A 16,939-nucleotide genomic window follows, 5' to 3' on the forward strand; every position below is an offset into this window, starting at 1 on the left:
CATATAAGAATATTCATATAAGGAAAATGTTTTGGGAGAGAGGATACAAGAGGAATGTTAGAAGAAAAATTTGCAAAGTTTTAATGTTGGAGAAGACTCTTGAGAGTCCCTTGGACTGCAAGGAGGTCCAACCAGTCCACCCTAAGGGAGATCAGTCCTGGGTGTTCGTTGGAAGGACTGATACTAAAGCTGAAACTCTAATACTTTGGCCACCTGATGCAAAGAGTTGACTCATTGGAAAAGACCCTGATGCTAGGAGGGATTGGGGGCAGGAGGAGAAGGGGATGACAGAGGATGAGATGGCTGGATGTCATCACCGACTCTATGGACGTGAGTTTGAGTAAACTCTGGGAGTTGGTGATGGACAGGGAGGCCTGGCGTGCTGCAATTCATGGGGTCACAAAGAATCAGACACGACTGAGTGACTGAACCGAACCGAACCGAAAATTAACTCAGAACCAAAAATAAAAAAAAACCCACTTTGAAAAAGACAATGAAGGAGAATCTTATGAAGGTTTATTGCTTGTCTAAAATGTCTGTTTTTATAGTTACTTGCCACTGTATAAATATATTCATGTATTTTACACTTCAGAATCAGTTAAATAAGATTCATACTTACAGTCTTCTGGATAAACACATTTGAGAGTGACTTCATCAAGGATCATATGTTTAGGGCAGTAGGGCAAGCATCCTTCAATCCTTCACATGAAAAAAATTAAAGAAAAAAATTTAATATAACAATATATGTCATTTAATATATGCAATTAAGATACAGTTTTCCTATAATTCTTCTATTCACCTTTTCAAACACTAAGGATTGCTCCATTTGCTATTTTCCATCATACCTCATTGTATGAAACCACAAGTTATTGGATGATAACGAAATATTCATGATTGAGGCAGAATTTGAACACAGAACATTCAAAACATACACTTAAATTTGGCACACACCAAGGCCACATTCTATAAATTACTGGAAATGCAGAAGAATCCTTTATTGTGATTTTACTGTATATTCATCATACTGTTATTTTCCTACACTCCCTCACATATAAGATAAGACCCACTATTTGAATATTCATAAGGATGTTGGTAGAATAAAATCAGAATGTTCGGTGGCTGTCTCTGCCTATTATTAAGCCCTAAAGTCATTGGAAATTAATTAGAAATCTCTGGGTGGCAGACATGGAATTGGGACCTGGTTGCTTTTGGAGGACAGGGAGGGGAATGGCAGAGGATACAGTTCTCTCAAGTGCCTCAGGGCCTGTGTCTGAAATAGCAGCAGTGCTTGGAGAGGGGGTGGTTGTATATGAGCCTAAGGAGACAGAATTTCAAGCTCCGAAACATCTGGTCTTTTATGCGGCACATTGCACTTTCAAGAATCCCAAATTTCAAGAAGAATGGATTTGGGAATCATGAGCCCAAAACAGATGAGACCATCCTGAAATGCTTCTGCTCTAAGGGAATGAAGCCAAGATGATGACTGAGACTACATCTTCCTTTTCATTCAATTGGGTCTCAGAGTCCAATTTATTTTGATTCAAAAGAAATATACCCTTCAAGTACAGCCAGTTCTTAGACTCACACATACTAGAGAGAACTAACATACATACGGTTTTTAAAAGGCTTGCTTGTCTGCCTCTCAAATACACCAGCAGGCTATAATACTATTTTTAATATTTTACTTATTTAAATAATTTTTTTTGGCTATGTGGCATATGGAATCTTAGTTACGTGACCAGAGATTGAACCGGCGCACTCTGAATTGAAAGTGGAATTTTAACCACTGGACAGCCAGGAAGGTCCCTCAGTATTGTAAAATATTTCCAATTGCTTTAACTATAAAGTAGAAGTTTGGACCCAAATACAACCCCTTTCCAATTCAGTGTGGATATGAACTAACTTGATACTCTGGGCACGTGTTGCCACCAGAGGGCACTTGTTCATGGAAGGAAATCAAACCCAAGAAACGCTAACTTTTCTTTTAACAGGAGATTGTGTTGTCGCCTCTTAGATAATTTCTTTACAATTTTTTTAAAGAAATATTTACAGCTTAGTTTATGAGACCAATTATTTCATAAAATGAACTTAAATAATAAAACTTTAACCAGTATATGATATTCCTGCTGCTGCTGCTGCTAAGTCACTTCAGTCGTGTCCGACTCTATATGATATTCCTATCCTACTCTAAACTTTGTCAAGCACATAAGAAAAAGCTACTAAATTACTGAAAATATCAGGGACAGTTGGCTATCCTCAAATTAAACAAACACCACTTTTTTATGCAACTCAATTATTTTGCAATTGCTTTATGCAAGTCAAAACCACAGCTATTTTTTTTTAACAGCTATTCTTTTAAAAATATCTTCCAAAACCCATTAAATTGTTCCTTTAAAATGTCTTCATGAATGCACACAGCAGGGTTCCCTCTACTCTGTCATACAACTGGTAATTTAGTCGACTTCTGACTGATAAACGTGCCTCAGATGCAGAACAGTTCTTATAATAGGTATATTATGTAATAGGAATAACTCTACTTACATATGGGCTCTGTGGTATGCTAGTTGGCATCTTTTCTTATGAAAGTTCTCATTTCCACTAGACATTTTTATTTTCAACACTTGCTATGTGACAGAAACTGAAATCCATTAGAACCAGCGTGGTGGTTCTGATGGGGACTTGGAGGAGGTGTGCAGGGCGATGCTGACATGCCAACCCAGTACCTGAGTCTCCTCTCAGGGCAGCAAGGACTGGGAGCAGCCCTAGTGAGGTGCCTCAGCCAGGAAAGGGGTGCAGCAGAAAGGAAACCGTGAAGAAGACAGAGATGAGAAGTGGCTTGGCAGGGGGGAAGTTTCATCCTGAGTCTCTGCTCCGCGCTCTAATCATACCAAAACAGAAACTCCGCGGGATCTATTGACCAAACAGTGGAAGCACTGAAGATCTGGGTTCAGCCACCCTGGAGACTGTGTATGCCACGGGAAACAAACTAGCCTAATGCCCCTTCAAATATAGCTCCATTTCCTTCCCAGTTCCAGGGCTGCTCTTGTCCACCTCTCTTTCTCCCTTCCTCCCCAGCATGCCCTCTTCCCTATGAAGGCCCTGTTATTTCCCTGCCTCCTGATGGCTCCCAGAGGAGACAGGAAATGGCTTTGTGAATGTGAAGGGTCCAAGTGAGTGGGGAAGGCTTCTTTTCAGAAAGAACTGGTTGTTTTCATTTTTAAGAAAATAAACAAAAGTAACCTAGACAGCATATTAAAAAGCAGAGACATTACTTTGCCAAGAAAGGTCCGTCTAGTCAAGGCTATGGTTTTTCCAGTGGTCATGTATGGATGTGAGAGTTGGACTGTGAAGAAAGCTATAAAGAGCGCTGAAGAATTGATGCTTTTGAACTGTGGTGTTGGAGAAGAATCTTGAGCATCCCTTGGACTGCAAGGAGATCCAACCAGTCCATCCTAAAGGAGACCAGTCCTGAGTGTTCATTGGAAGGACTGATGTTGAAGCTGAAATTCCAATACTTTAGCCACCTGACGCTAAGTGCTGACTCATTTGAAAAGACCCTGATGCTGAGAAAGATTGAAGGTGGGAGCAGAAGGGGACGACAGAGGATGAGATGGTTGGATGGCCTCACCAACTCAATGGACGTGAGTTTGAGTAAACTCCGGGAGTTGGTGATGGACAGGGAGGCCTGGCGTGCTGCAGCCCATGGGGGTTGCAAAGAGTTGGACATGACTGAGCAACTGAACTGAACTGAACTGATCATTTCCTTCCCTCTGTTTCCGTAGCACATGCTGCCTGACAGGATGTCGTTGTTCAAACTCTGGCTCAGCTGCCTGAAAGCTGTGTGGTCTGAGGCAAGCTGCTTAACTTCCATGTGGCCTTGGTTTGTTTTCTCTTCTGACAACAGGAACAATGAGATTACCCATTTTATAGCACTTAGCACAGTGAGCATCATGTTATACTTAAATATTTCAATGTGCTGTGCTTGTGGCATTTATTCCTCTGATCCTCTTTCCCCTACACTGTCAATTATCTGCTAGTGTTCCTGTCTTCTTCCTAAAGACTTTGAGCTCTTGAAATAGGGACTGCATCTCACTTATTCATATGCCAGAACCTTCTGTATTTGTTGTAGAGCAGAAGCTCATAAATAACTAATGGAATATGATTCATTTAAAAATATTCCCTCCTACTACTGTTGCATTTCTCTGTTCTCCTTTACAATAAAACTGCTTTAAAAAAAAAAAAAAAACAGCTGTTACACTGTCAATCTCCATTTTGCCTCTTCCTATTCTCCAGATTACCAAATCCAAAGAATAATTTTCAGTCTCAAATTTAAAATCCTCGAAACCAAATTCCTGATTTTCCTCTAAACTTCTCCTCCTAATATCTTCCTTATCTCAGTAACTGGCAACTCAGTCCTTCCATTAAATTGAATCATTTGAGTTTGTTGATATTTGACCAGATTTGACCACAAAGATGGCAATTTCACATGATTCTGAAATCAATGAAATGCCGAGGCCTTACCTAGAGTCCTTACCTCCTCTTTCTCTCACGTGCATGCATGCGTGCTCAGCCACTTCAGTCGTGTCTGACTCTTTGTGAACCTATATACTGTAGCCCACCAGGCTCCTCTGTCCATGGGATTCTCCAGGCAAGAATACTGGAGTGCGTTTCCATGCCCTTCTCCAGGGGATCTTCCCAACCCAGGGATCAAACCCGCATCTCCTGCACCGCAGGTGGATTCTTAACCACTGAGCCCCTGAGGAAGCCTCTTTCTCTCATAACTAATGTTAAATCTATCAGCATCCCTATGGCCTTAAATTCACCATGCAGGCAGAATCTCTTCACTTCCGCCATAACCTCCAGGGCAACCAACCTAGTGAAAGTTCCTTCACGTCCTGTCTGTGTCCCTGCCCGGTTCTGCCCTTGTTCTTCCCCTCCCCCAAAGCCAGTGCAATAGCCAGTATAAACTTGTGAAAGGACCGAGTCCACTCCCCTGTCCCGAAATACACCAGGACATTACTCACAGAAAATGACAAAGTCCTCACGACAGGCTACAAGGCCCTATGTGATTTGCTAGCCTCTTTTTCTGGTTTCTTCTCTAAGTTTTGTTCACTTTGCCCCAATTAACCAGCCTCCGTGCTCATCCTCAAACACACCAGACATATTCCCTCTCTGGACCTTTATACTTTTCTCAGGTTGAAAGGCTTTTTCCCCAGACATCCACATAGCTAGTTCCCTCACTTCCTTCACATCTCTTAACTATATACTGCCTTGTCAACCTGTTCTTCCCTGACCACCCTATATTAATGAGCAAACGTGCATACCTGTTTTATGCTCCCTTTTCCCTTCCTTTATTTTTGTCCATTATAAATCCATCTAAACAATAGATCACATTATATAGTTACATTTTATTTTTTTATTCTTTGCCTCAGTGCAGCAAAATGTTTTAGCTAAAGAAAGGTAAATACTTTGTTCAGTACTGTATCCCAGCAGCTACAAGAATTGCTGGCATAGAGCAGACTCTCAATAACTACTGCTTGAATAAAATGAAACACATTCATGAATGAGTAACTAGAATAAATTATTCTTGAGAATCTTTTTAATCTAAAAAAATAATCACTGGGAACAGAATCTGCTAATGCTAGAATCTATTCATTACTGGTTAAACATGACTTACGGTGGAAGAAATTTACACGCGAGAGCCTCAGGGTCACTGCACGTTTTAAAACAGGGAGTGGCACAAGGTTCGTACCTCCATTCACACATCCTCCTGTAGGGCACTGCTGCCTGGATCTCTGGGGAAAACATGAAGTTCAGATTGTGTGTGTTTTTAATGGGCAGCTTGGAATGTAGTGATTTGTAATAGTAAACCCATTAAGGTCTGAACCTTTTTTGATTGAAAAGACAGGGCAGCAGAGATGGGGAGAGGGAGGAAACAGTGTAACTGCTTGGGGATCAAGGCATTTCATGCTCAGGCTGAACATCAAACTGTTAGTTCTTCTTCCAAATATTTGCAAAAGCAAGAGGTAGGAGGAGACTAAGGACAATTCTAAATCATCTTCCTTTATTTATGTTTTGCTGGTGTTCAGTGATCTATGTATCATGACAATAGCACTCACTTGTTTAGAATTTAAGGTTTTGCAAAATAGCTTTTTGTCCATTATTCTATTTTACCCTTGCAGCAACCCTGTTGAGTGAATATTATCTCCATTTTATAAATGAGGGAATTGAGGCTAACAGGAGCCAAGTGACATGCCAAATTCAATTAGGAAAATGGCAAGACCAAAGACATATAGCCTGACATGAAGCTTAAGGAGAACACTCCATCTTTGTTCTTCTCACAGAATTTAACTCATTGCCTTGCACATGGTAAGTATTATCTGATGACATAAATGAATGCATTGATTTTAATAATACATGCTCGTAGCTACAAAAACTTCCCTTAATGGAAGCTTTTTCTTCTGCAAACTCAGCTAATACTTTCCCCTTCCCCTGTCACAGAGCAGTCCTTCTGCAGCAGTCCAAGATTATCTCTGAAGAAGAGAGCTCCGTAAGGCAGAAAGTTCAGGAAACAGGTTATGTTACTTGGATCTAAGATATGGAATTTAATTCCAAGGTATGAGAAGGAAAATGAGGCTTTCTGGAAGGCACTTAAGCATCTCAATATTAAAATAATAGTTAAACCTGGGTTACTAGAATCATGGGTCATAAATGAGGACTGGTTCCAAGACTAGAATAAACCCAGAGTGTCTCCTCTATGTTTGGGAAGCCCACAAAGATAAGTTTCTGAGATTTGGATGATGCCATTGACTGCAGTTGTCCAAAGCTCAGGTAGGGCCACTGGGTCTGGTTATGATGGAGTGGATTTGTGTAATGGAGGGGAAATAGAGGCTCACAAAATTCAACTTTTAATTAAACTCAAGTAAAACTATCACACTTACTCTACAGAATATTGTATACATATGTTATGTGTCAGTGATTCTTTCTCATGAGACCAGAAACCCCATTCAATAGGCAAAACTTTGAAGCTCAGTTTGAACTTTCTAACATCCAAACAGATTTATAGAAATTTAACCACCACAACAAAAAAAAGCAAATGACTAGCTTTCTTAGAAATTACTTAGAAAAGTTGGTTAGAATGAAAAACTTTGAGAGACCCAAGGCAAATATTGAGCTCTTAGGTCTTGAAAATAAAGCATGACTTTTAAACACTGGGTGAGGCAGTGAGGATTCCTCTCTGAAATTTAGAAAATTCAATAGCTATAGAACTGCAAGGATCTCTAGAAATAAGACAGGGATTCGGCTGAACCAGAAAAATCTAGAGGTCAGTACAATTGGACTCCAAAGTATTCAAAGAACATATTCAAAGCATTCAAAGTATTTGAAGTATTCAAAGAGATAAAAACATCGTCTTTGTCATAAACAATCAGACTAAGTGAGAAGCTGCCTTCTATGAAAGAAAAAGTAGATAACAAAACTCTACAAGAAGAAGACATGGGTAAGCTCTATTTCCAAAGCCCAGACATCACTGAAAGTAAAAATTGAGGCAATCCTAAAAAATAATGTCATTTAAGACTAAACAATTTACTACATTAACTTATGTAGCAAAGTAACCCTATAAAGTAGGTATTATTTTTTCCATGAGACAGATGTGTAAACTTAAGGATAGGGAGGTTAAGAAACGCACTAAGGTCATACAACTAATTATACACATTAAAATATTTTTTAAGTTAAAAATCTAATATATTTTCTGTCACTCCTTAAATTATCTACTTAATATATGGACATCTCAGGACACATACCTTCCACACTGAAGCTACTTAAGCGTTTAAATTCTTCAGAATCATCATATTTTGATGCTTTGGCACTAGAATCTGTCAACATGATGAAAAAGCCTTTCTTGCTGTATAACTCAAAAGCACTGTAACCAGGAATCCAGAGGTCCTGATGGTAAAAAAATGTAGCTCTCCGATGAAAGGCTGAATTCGCTTCCCACAGTTTCAGACTAAGAGTGTCGTCATCGTGGACACAGAGAAAGTAGTTGGGCCTTTCGGCAGATTCCAAGGAAACAAGTGCCGATGCTGGAAAACAGAGCAGTCTGTTTGACAACTCCCTGGGTTCTCTGGAGAAGGCGGGTCATCAGCACTGGCGTTGTAAAACTCATGTGTGCTGCTGCGAAGTCGCTTCAGTCGTGTCCAACTCTGTGCGACCCCATAGACGGCAGCCCACCAGGCTCCCCCGTCCCTGGGATTCTCCAGGCAAGAACACTGGAGTGGGTTGCCATTTCCTTCTCCAATGCATGAAAGTGAAACGTGAAAGTGAAGTCGCTCAGTAGTGCCCGACTCTTAGCGACCCCACGGACTGCAGCCCACCAGGCTCCTCCGTCCAGGGGATTCTCCAGGCAAGAGTACTGGAGTGGGGTGCCATTGAAGGCTGACAAAAACAAAACTGTACAACTGTCATGAATAGTTAATGCCATTCTCAAAGATTTTAGGAATGAGTTACAGATCTCTAAAGGAAAAAAATTTTTATTTTCATGCAATTCATAAGAGTGACAGCTCCAAAAATATCACTTTCATAAGTTCTATTTTTTTAAATAATTGATCATGTTCATGGAGGAAGAAAAAAAAAAGAAATGTCAACCTAGGACCCCAGAATGTACAACTCCATACAAATAGTTGAATAATTAATTGGACATACATTTGCACTTGCAAGCTTTAACATTTTCAAATGTATAAAATCTACAAATGGCTAAACTGGATGATAGAAAAGAAAAACAGTGAAACAGATTAATTTAGACATGTCACTGTATTTCAATATCACTGAATTCTTAATGAGCAAATGTTCTTTCAAGTGATTTTACTGCGTTAAGAAATGACTATTTGCTCAACCTTATTGTCTTATTTCCCTGAAGTGAAGTTGAAGTTGCTCAGTCGCGTCCGACTCTTTGCAACCCCATGGACTGTAGCCTACCAGGCTCCTCTGTCCATGGGATTTAGCTAAGGAACAACTACAAAGCATTTGAGCAGTATCATGCTTTTTTGTTATGTGCTTTAAAAGTTTCCCCTATATTTGTAAAACCCATGGTATAAGTCTCTTAATTGAGCTCTTAGATTTAATTTCTTAAGCATTAATTTCTTTAGGTCTTCCTTAATTTGACCTAAGGATTTTTCTATTAAAAAAATTTTAATAGAAAATTTTAAATTATATTTAAATTTTAAATTATACAATAAAGAGCTCTCTCAAGTCCAATAAATGATTCAAAAAGCATTCATTGTGTCCTAAAATATACAAACCCTTCTATTGAGCACTGGAGTATGAAAAGAAGAATTTAGAAATTATAAAAGAAAAAATATATAACTAACACATAAATGAAAACTTAGACTGTGATAGGTGTTTTCATAGATTAAAAGAACTAAAGGGGCTCTTTTTACAAGAATAGAGCAATTTATTTTAACTGGAAAATCAGGAGAGTTCTCTAAATTAGTATGTTAGGTCAGATTCATTCATTCACTAAATATTTCCTATGTTTATAGAACACACCATGCATGGTTCTAAGCAGGGTTAGAATAGTAACAATGTACCCTGAACATCAGGCATCAGAAAGAGACACAAATCATCAGTTAGAATAGATGCCAAGTGGATACAACCAGTATAAATCTACAGGGGCAAGCCAGTAAATGTGGACCCAGGTACCAAGACAGACAAGGCCACATAAGGATAACAGTCTGTCTCAATGACTGTCTAGACTTTGATTTATGCTCTTAATTTAACTTCCTTGATATTAAATTATGACTTTAATCTGGCATTAAAATCTTTAATCTGGCATTAAAATCTTTCACATGTTAATTATCAGCAGACTATTTTAAAAATAGTCAAAAGTTTCACATTAAATTCTGTGACCAATAGAATGAAAATTGAAGCTGTGCTTTACCAAGGACCAAAAACCCAACCAAATAATTACAATTCTAATTGCATCTATGTATAAGCCAATAGATAAACAAAGAAATGATTTTACACACAAAAGAGAGAGCTGGTTTGTGTGCAAGTGTGTTATTTTATTTCAGAGCACCTAGAAAGATGTCATAAACATATTAAATTCCCCAATTAATATTTACTGCATGAATAAATGAAAAGAGTCAATGGTAAACTACATCCTTATTTTCAGTTGCCAATTCTACTTACATGATGCCTTCTCTTTGAAAAGGCCTGGAGTGATCATAAAATTAAAAAATAAACTGCCATGAATACTACTTCTTGGCAGAGAGAAAATGCTTCCACTGGTTATATTGGCTCCCAGAATAAGGCCAGTCTGCCCATAACTTGCCAGCATATATGGTCCTTCTCCAAGCCCTAGTCAAATGCAAATAAGAGAATTATAAATTTGCATAGGATTTTTACATTTCAAGCTGTCATTTCAATGGAACAAATTTTAATAACAAAAGGACTCCAAAATCATTGAGCATTTAAACATTTATCATTAACAAAATAACTGAACTCTTTTCAAAAAGACCATACTGGGGCTTCCCTGGTTGCTAAGTGGTAAAGAGTCTGTCTGCCAGTGCAGAAGACTCCAGTTCAACCCCTAGTCCGGGAAACTCCCACGTGACCCAGAGCGACTAAATCCATGTGCCGCAACGATCGAACCTGTGCTCTGGAGCCCTGGCGCCACAATTTCTGAGTTCACACAGCACAACTGCTGCAGCCCGTGACCCCTGGAGCCGGTGCCCCAACGACGAGAAGCCCGCGTCTTGCCACTGGAGAGGCACTCCTGCTCCACCAGAGAATAGCCAAGCACAGCAGCCAAGACCCAGCAGAGCCAAAACTAAATGAGTGAATAAAATTATTATAAAGGATACATATATTGATCTGGAATATATACATTTGTATTTAGAATGTGTAATTTATTTCTTCTGATGTAGACCCTTTTTTAAAATTTTTATTGAATTCGTTACAATATTGCTTCTCTTGTTTTTATGTTTTGGTTTTTTGGCCTTGAGGCTGTGGGATCTCAGCTTCCTGACCCGGGGATTGAACCCACACCCCCTGCCTTGAAAGGCAAAGTCTTAACCACTAGATCACCAGGGAAGTCCCTAGAATATGTAATTTAGAATATATATTTACATGAATGCATGTGTATATGTATACATACACGAATACTCAGCAGTGATGAATAAAAGGTTGACTTAAGACTTCTAGACCTCAAATTTTCTCACCTCTATGAAGATGTTTGTCTAGGTAACCTTTCACTTTGATATTTTAATATTCTACTGTCCATAAACTTAAATCTAGTTCTATCAATGGAAGGTATTTTGTTAGTCTTCTAAAAATCATTTCTCCTTAGTAGGTTCATTGCATTAAAACAGAATTCAAAGATATGATACATAATATTTTACTGTTTGGGGAATTATTGAATTTCATCAGTGAGGTATGTCTATAGAGAAGAAAATAAGATGATGCTGAACAGAGAAGTTAAGTGTCATTTTACTTATGTTATCATTTCTATGTACTTATATCATTTCATATAAAGTGGAAAATACTGTAGTAAAAAAAAAAAACAACTAGTTAGTATGGAACTAAACCTGAAACTCAAAGTAATATTTCTAAGAACTTTGTCTTACAAAGAAAAGTATATAATTTATTTTAAAAGCTCACTTATATTCAAAATAAACTATGCATTGTTTTATGACTATAAGGTCAGTTTACCTTCAACCCAACCTTTATGACGTTTAATGTTTTAAAATAAGTGAAGTACTATAAAATTTTGATGTTTCTTCTGAATTATCAAAATTACATAATTATTAGCTGTGTACTTTTTACAGTTATATTTAGATATTTATGTTGTAGGTTATATAAAATTCTAATATAGGTGTGGTAGGTGATTTCATAAAAGATCAATCTGTTGCCTTCAGTGAACTTCATTTTTCCTCTTCAGTTTTTATCTCAAGGACAGTTTTCCTTTCCCAGCCTATTCTTAAGATGGAGGGGAAAAAAATTAAATCAACCACCTGTGTTTTTCCCCTTTTAGGACCAAGACTAGGCATAAGAGAAGGGGAGAAGATAATTGAATTAGAGGGTTTAAAAGTCTCCCAAACAGGAAGGAGAGCAAGACCCAAAATTTCCATCACAAGGGTCAGGATAAGGGGTTCTAGAACTGTCCCATCCACTGACTCGTCAATGAGACACTTCAACTTTGAGGAGCTGGAGACACGTCTAAGCCATGATGGAAGAGCTTTAGTAGGGACCCAGACACAGTTGGGCCTTAGATGGTCAAAAATCCACCTACAATGTGGGAGATCTGGGTTCAATCCCTGGGTTGTGAAGATCCCTTGGAGAAAGAAACAGCTACCCACTTCAGTATTCTTGCCGGAGAGTTCAATGGACAGAGGAGCCTGACAGGCTACAGTCCATGAGGTTGCAACAGTCAGACACTACTGAGCGACTTTCACTTTCAGACACCTTGAGTACACATGGAGATTTGAAAATCTTTGCTCCCACACCAAGATGGAACTGATCAGATGCAGTGAAGACTTTATGAGCTGTTACAAACGTTTACCCTGCACAGTTTCTCTGGGAGCTAATATTTATAACATCCAAAGAGAACTGTATCATCTCCAACACCTACAAGTTCATTTTCTAGGAAAGACAGAAGTAACCCAGACTTTTAAGAAGACAATATACATAAACTTATAAATACATAGATTTGTGTGACTATGTGATAATGTACAAATGGGTACATAAATGTATAAATTATGAAATACAATTCAAAATGAAGAAGACATATACAAATACAGCTTGTGAGCTCCAAGCACCCTCAGGCACAGATGTCCAAGAGGAGAACAGGAGAAAGGAGACAGACCATTAACAAAATATTCTCTCCCCTACAAGAAAAATGCCTTCCTACAGCAATGTGAAGAGACAATTGTCATCTGAGAACTCCATTTATATAAAAATTGAAAGCTTCTGAATTGACTCCCAGCTGATGGATATCTTGCATGTGAATTCTTTTCCAGCATTTTCACTAGCAATTGAGGGCAAAAGTCATTGACTTTATCATTAATCTTCTGTAGGGAGATTATAATTTCTGTATACTAAAAGCAGTCATTTCCTGTATTGATTATTTACACAGTATTAAGTATATTTGAACCCCCTCCAGTGTTGTTGCCTGGAGAATCCCAGGGATGGGGGAGCCTGGTGGGCTACTGTCTATGGGGTCACACAGAGTCAAACATGACTGAAGCGACTTAGCAGCAGCAGCAGCAACAAGTATATCTGATCTAATAAAATCACTCTGAACTTAAAAACTTATGTAACAATATTTAGCAAAATATTGAAGTCTTCTACTCCTTATAGCAACAGAACCTTTATATTTTTAGCAAATTCCATAAAAATGAACATGAAAATATTATAGAAAGTCATTGTATGAAGGCTTATAAACTCATCTCAGCAGCAACTTCTGAAGTTTCCTACTTTTAAAAACATTTCCTCCTACAGAATCACAGTCTTTTATCTCTGCATTTACTTTGAATAATTTAAGTATTTTAATAACATAGTGTCCAGAGAAAACACCAGCTATGACTGGGCAAAGACTAGGTAATTTTACAATAGTTGTGAAATTGAGATGAAACAAATTAAGGATAACCATTTTAAATGATTTATTTTTATTAGTATCAACAATTTCCACAACTCTTCATTCCCCTTCAATTATCTACCTTAGGCATTGCATTACTTTCACAATCTCTTCCTTTCCTTGGTAGTTTGACTCTATCCCCTAATACTTTGATCACAGGAAATAGAATCTCTGTCACTCATGAAAGCAAAATGTCCCTTGCTCACCCTCTGAATACTACCAATACAGTGTTAACAAATGAAACTAGAAGAACTGGTTTGGAGAATTTTGTAACACATTGGAAGAAAGGAATGCAGCAGATTTATTGACAAAAAGCAGTACCTCTGAAGCAGCAAGAGGTAGAAATTCAATATTCATAGAAAATTCTGCTTCTGTTTCCAAGAGACTGCAGAAGGAACACCAGAAAGGGCAAAGGCACAGATGGAGATTTTTCAAGGCAGAACTGTATGAGGCAGGAATTCCTGAGTGAGGGAGTTACTGGCGCATTTGCTCGTATTACGGTCTGTACGTCGTGTTGGAGTGTACGCTAATGATGTGCTGTGGTCATCCCTAGACTAGGACGTGCTAACCATTACCAGACAGTGCAGCACAGAGATCAAGCTCATTGCTTCGGACTTGGATTGTTCATAAATCCATTTACCACATTTTGGCTATAAGACTTGGACCAAGTTCCTTCATTCATCGACGCTCAATTTCTTCCTTTGTAAAGTGTGAATAATGATAATAATAATAATATTATGCTTTTCAGGCATATTTTCAAGCTTAAATTATATGATAAAGATGTCATTAATGCAACAAAAACTATTGTTATTCTTAGATATTTGTTGTTGTTCAGTCACTAAGTTGGGTCTGACTTTTTGTGACCCCATGGACTACAGCACAGCAGGACCCTCTGACTAAAACATCCATTTTCTTTTTAATTTATCATCTCTATTTTACTAAAATTTTCTGGCTTTCTTTGTACTTTTATAGTTGACATATTTCTCCCTGGCTCAGTACGTGACGAAAAACACTTTGGATTGGTGGTTTGGGTTTTTTCTGTAATGGGTCAGCTCTCCTATAACTGTAAATCTAATCTATTCATCATGGGTTTTTGCCCACTAACTAATAAAATGGACACTTCCCTGGATCATCCTTTTTTGTCTGAATTAGGTTTCAGTGGCTAGGTCTTCCTCATCAAATGGGTTTGACAAAAAGCTGCATCTGTTCTGCCAATGTCTGGCATTTTCAAAAAGGATATAATTCTCCGCCTCTTAACACCTGTGTCTTGGTTTTCAGCAGCACCTCCTCTTAGAGTCATTGATTCAAAGGCCCTGATGCTGGGAAAGACTGAAGGCAGGAGAAGCGGACGACAGAGGATGCGATGGTTGGACGGCATCACCAACTCGATGGCCATGAGTTTGAGTAGGCTCCAGAAGTGGGTGATGGACAGGGAAGCCTGGCGTGCTGCAGTGCAATGGGGTCGCAAAGAGTCAGACACGACTGAGTGACTGAACTGAACTGACTCCTCTTAGACTTCCAGTTGCAAATTTGAATGCTTGGGGGACTAGGATACTTTCATTATTACTAAATCAGTAAGTTCTCATTCTGATAATATATAACTAATTATTTTCTGTAAAATGATGGCTAAATAAATTTCTATATTATTCTTTCTTTAATTTCCACGTAGGAGACGTGGATTTGATTCCTGGGTTGCGAAGATCCTCCAGAGAAGGAAATGGCAGCCCATGCCAGCATTCTTGCCTCGGAAATTCCATGGACAGAGGAGCCTGGTGGGCTACAGTCTATGGGGTCACAAAAGAGTTAGACACAATTTAAGCAACTGAACAACAATACCATCCATGGTCAGTTGAATCCGAGAATGTAGAACTGCAAATACAAAGGTGACCAGTTGCGGAGGGTTAGTGCCCTCAATCCTGCCTTGTTCAAGGATTAACTGTATGCCAAGTTATGAACTATTTATATTTTGTCCCCAGAAAAGTTGTTCAAAAACTGTGACTCCAAAGATTCATTTAATGAAATAGTATCCTGATGTTCTCACATACCTTCATTGTAGTATTCACAAGTCAGTGCTAAAAGGACAAAAGAAGAAATGTTAAACAAAATAAGACTCTGACCACTTATCCTGAATGTGTGCAAAATATGATTTACCAATAACCAGGTGAAAGAACTCAGAATGACCTCATTGTTTGGGAATTTTCTCTGAGCTAAGAGGATTCTTTAAGAGTACTGTGTAATAATTTATTAAATTTCCTAAGATTATTTTACAAGTAGGCAAATATATTAGCCAGCCTATATCTGCTGAAAGTGTTAAAATCATAAGCTGTTTATCAGATGATGTACTATCTATAGGAGTAAATGAAAAGTTTGAAAGGTCAAATCTGAATACAAATTCAAAATGATGTTTTTAAAACAATGTTTCTTGCCACTAGAACAGTGGAATTTCATAGCCATAAGAGAGTTATAAACAATTTCTCCAAGGATGGTACATAATTTATAGTTCAAATGTTACAGTGATAAGTCAAACACAGAAAAGAAAAACTTCAGTTTCTTTTATAAATCCTTTAGGTATACTACAACTTATGTACCTCGTCAAAAGAATATAAAATTTACTCATCTTCCATTTGATTTCCATGAGTTCCATGGTATCATTTCTAAAATAAGACAACATGAATCTCGTCATAAGCTTCCCACCTAATGCTGAAGTTCTCATTAGGGTACTCACAACAAAGAGCAGATGATCTCCAGTGAACAGAAACCCCTTCCTGACAACACTTGTATGCGTATGCTGCTACGCTTGTGCATAAACATTCACAGTCCCCACCAAGATTACAGTTACACGTGTCTTCATGACAATTTTTAGCAAAAGAAGTGACATCAATCTGCAATGAAGTAAAAGATAAATTAATTTCAAAATGTACTAACTACAGCTGATTAAAATTCAGCCTTCTAAAAGAAAACTAACCGGTCGATTTTCAAAATTTGCTATAATCAGCTTAACACTGCCACCTAGAGAGTTCTAAATATCTCAAACCGCTATTTGCCCAAATGAAAAAAGAATTTATTAGGCAAATGTAAGATCAAAGAACTAGCAAAACAGGCAACAGGACTGACAAATACAATTTCAGTATCTTCGATACAACAGATTCATATTTTGTAGAAGCTCATTGTTTCATTACTGGCCTATTTGCATGACATTAAAAGAATGTTCTGCTTCCAAATGTACTTTGTTTTTAATAATATCTTAAACTACTTTTAACACTTCTATTGGGACCTAAAATTGTTATGTTGGAAAGACATTTAGAAAGT

General features: G+C 38.0%; 1 protein-coding gene across 1 annotated transcript in view; it reads right to left on the reverse strand.

Annotated features, from left to right (window-relative positions):
* OTOGL (otogelin like) overlaps positions 1-16,939 on the reverse strand; it is a 168,976-nt gene that overhangs the window by 54,026 nt on the left and 98,011 nt on the right. The window contains exons 28-33 of the mRNA XM_040233978.1: positions 16,356-16,512; positions 15,676-15,702; positions 10,186-10,353; positions 7,803-8,081; positions 5,678-5,795; positions 620-699 (exon numbers count right to left, since the gene is read on the reverse strand). Of these exons, the coding sequence (XP_040089912.1) occupies positions 620-699; positions 5,678-5,795; positions 7,803-8,081; positions 10,186-10,353; positions 15,676-15,702; positions 16,356-16,512 (829 nt within the window). The remainder of the gene's footprint in view (positions 1-619; positions 700-5,677; positions 5,796-7,802; positions 8,082-10,185; positions 10,354-15,675; positions 15,703-16,355; positions 16,513-16,939) is intronic.

Source organism: Oryx dammah, unplaced genomic scaffold, assembly GCF_014754425.2.
Source record: "Oryx dammah isolate SB20612 unplaced genomic scaffold, SCBI_Odam_1.1 HiC_scaffold_29, whole genome shotgun sequence".
In the NCBI taxonomy this organism is placed as follows: domain Eukaryota; kingdom Metazoa; phylum Chordata; class Mammalia; order Artiodactyla; family Bovidae; genus Oryx; species Oryx dammah.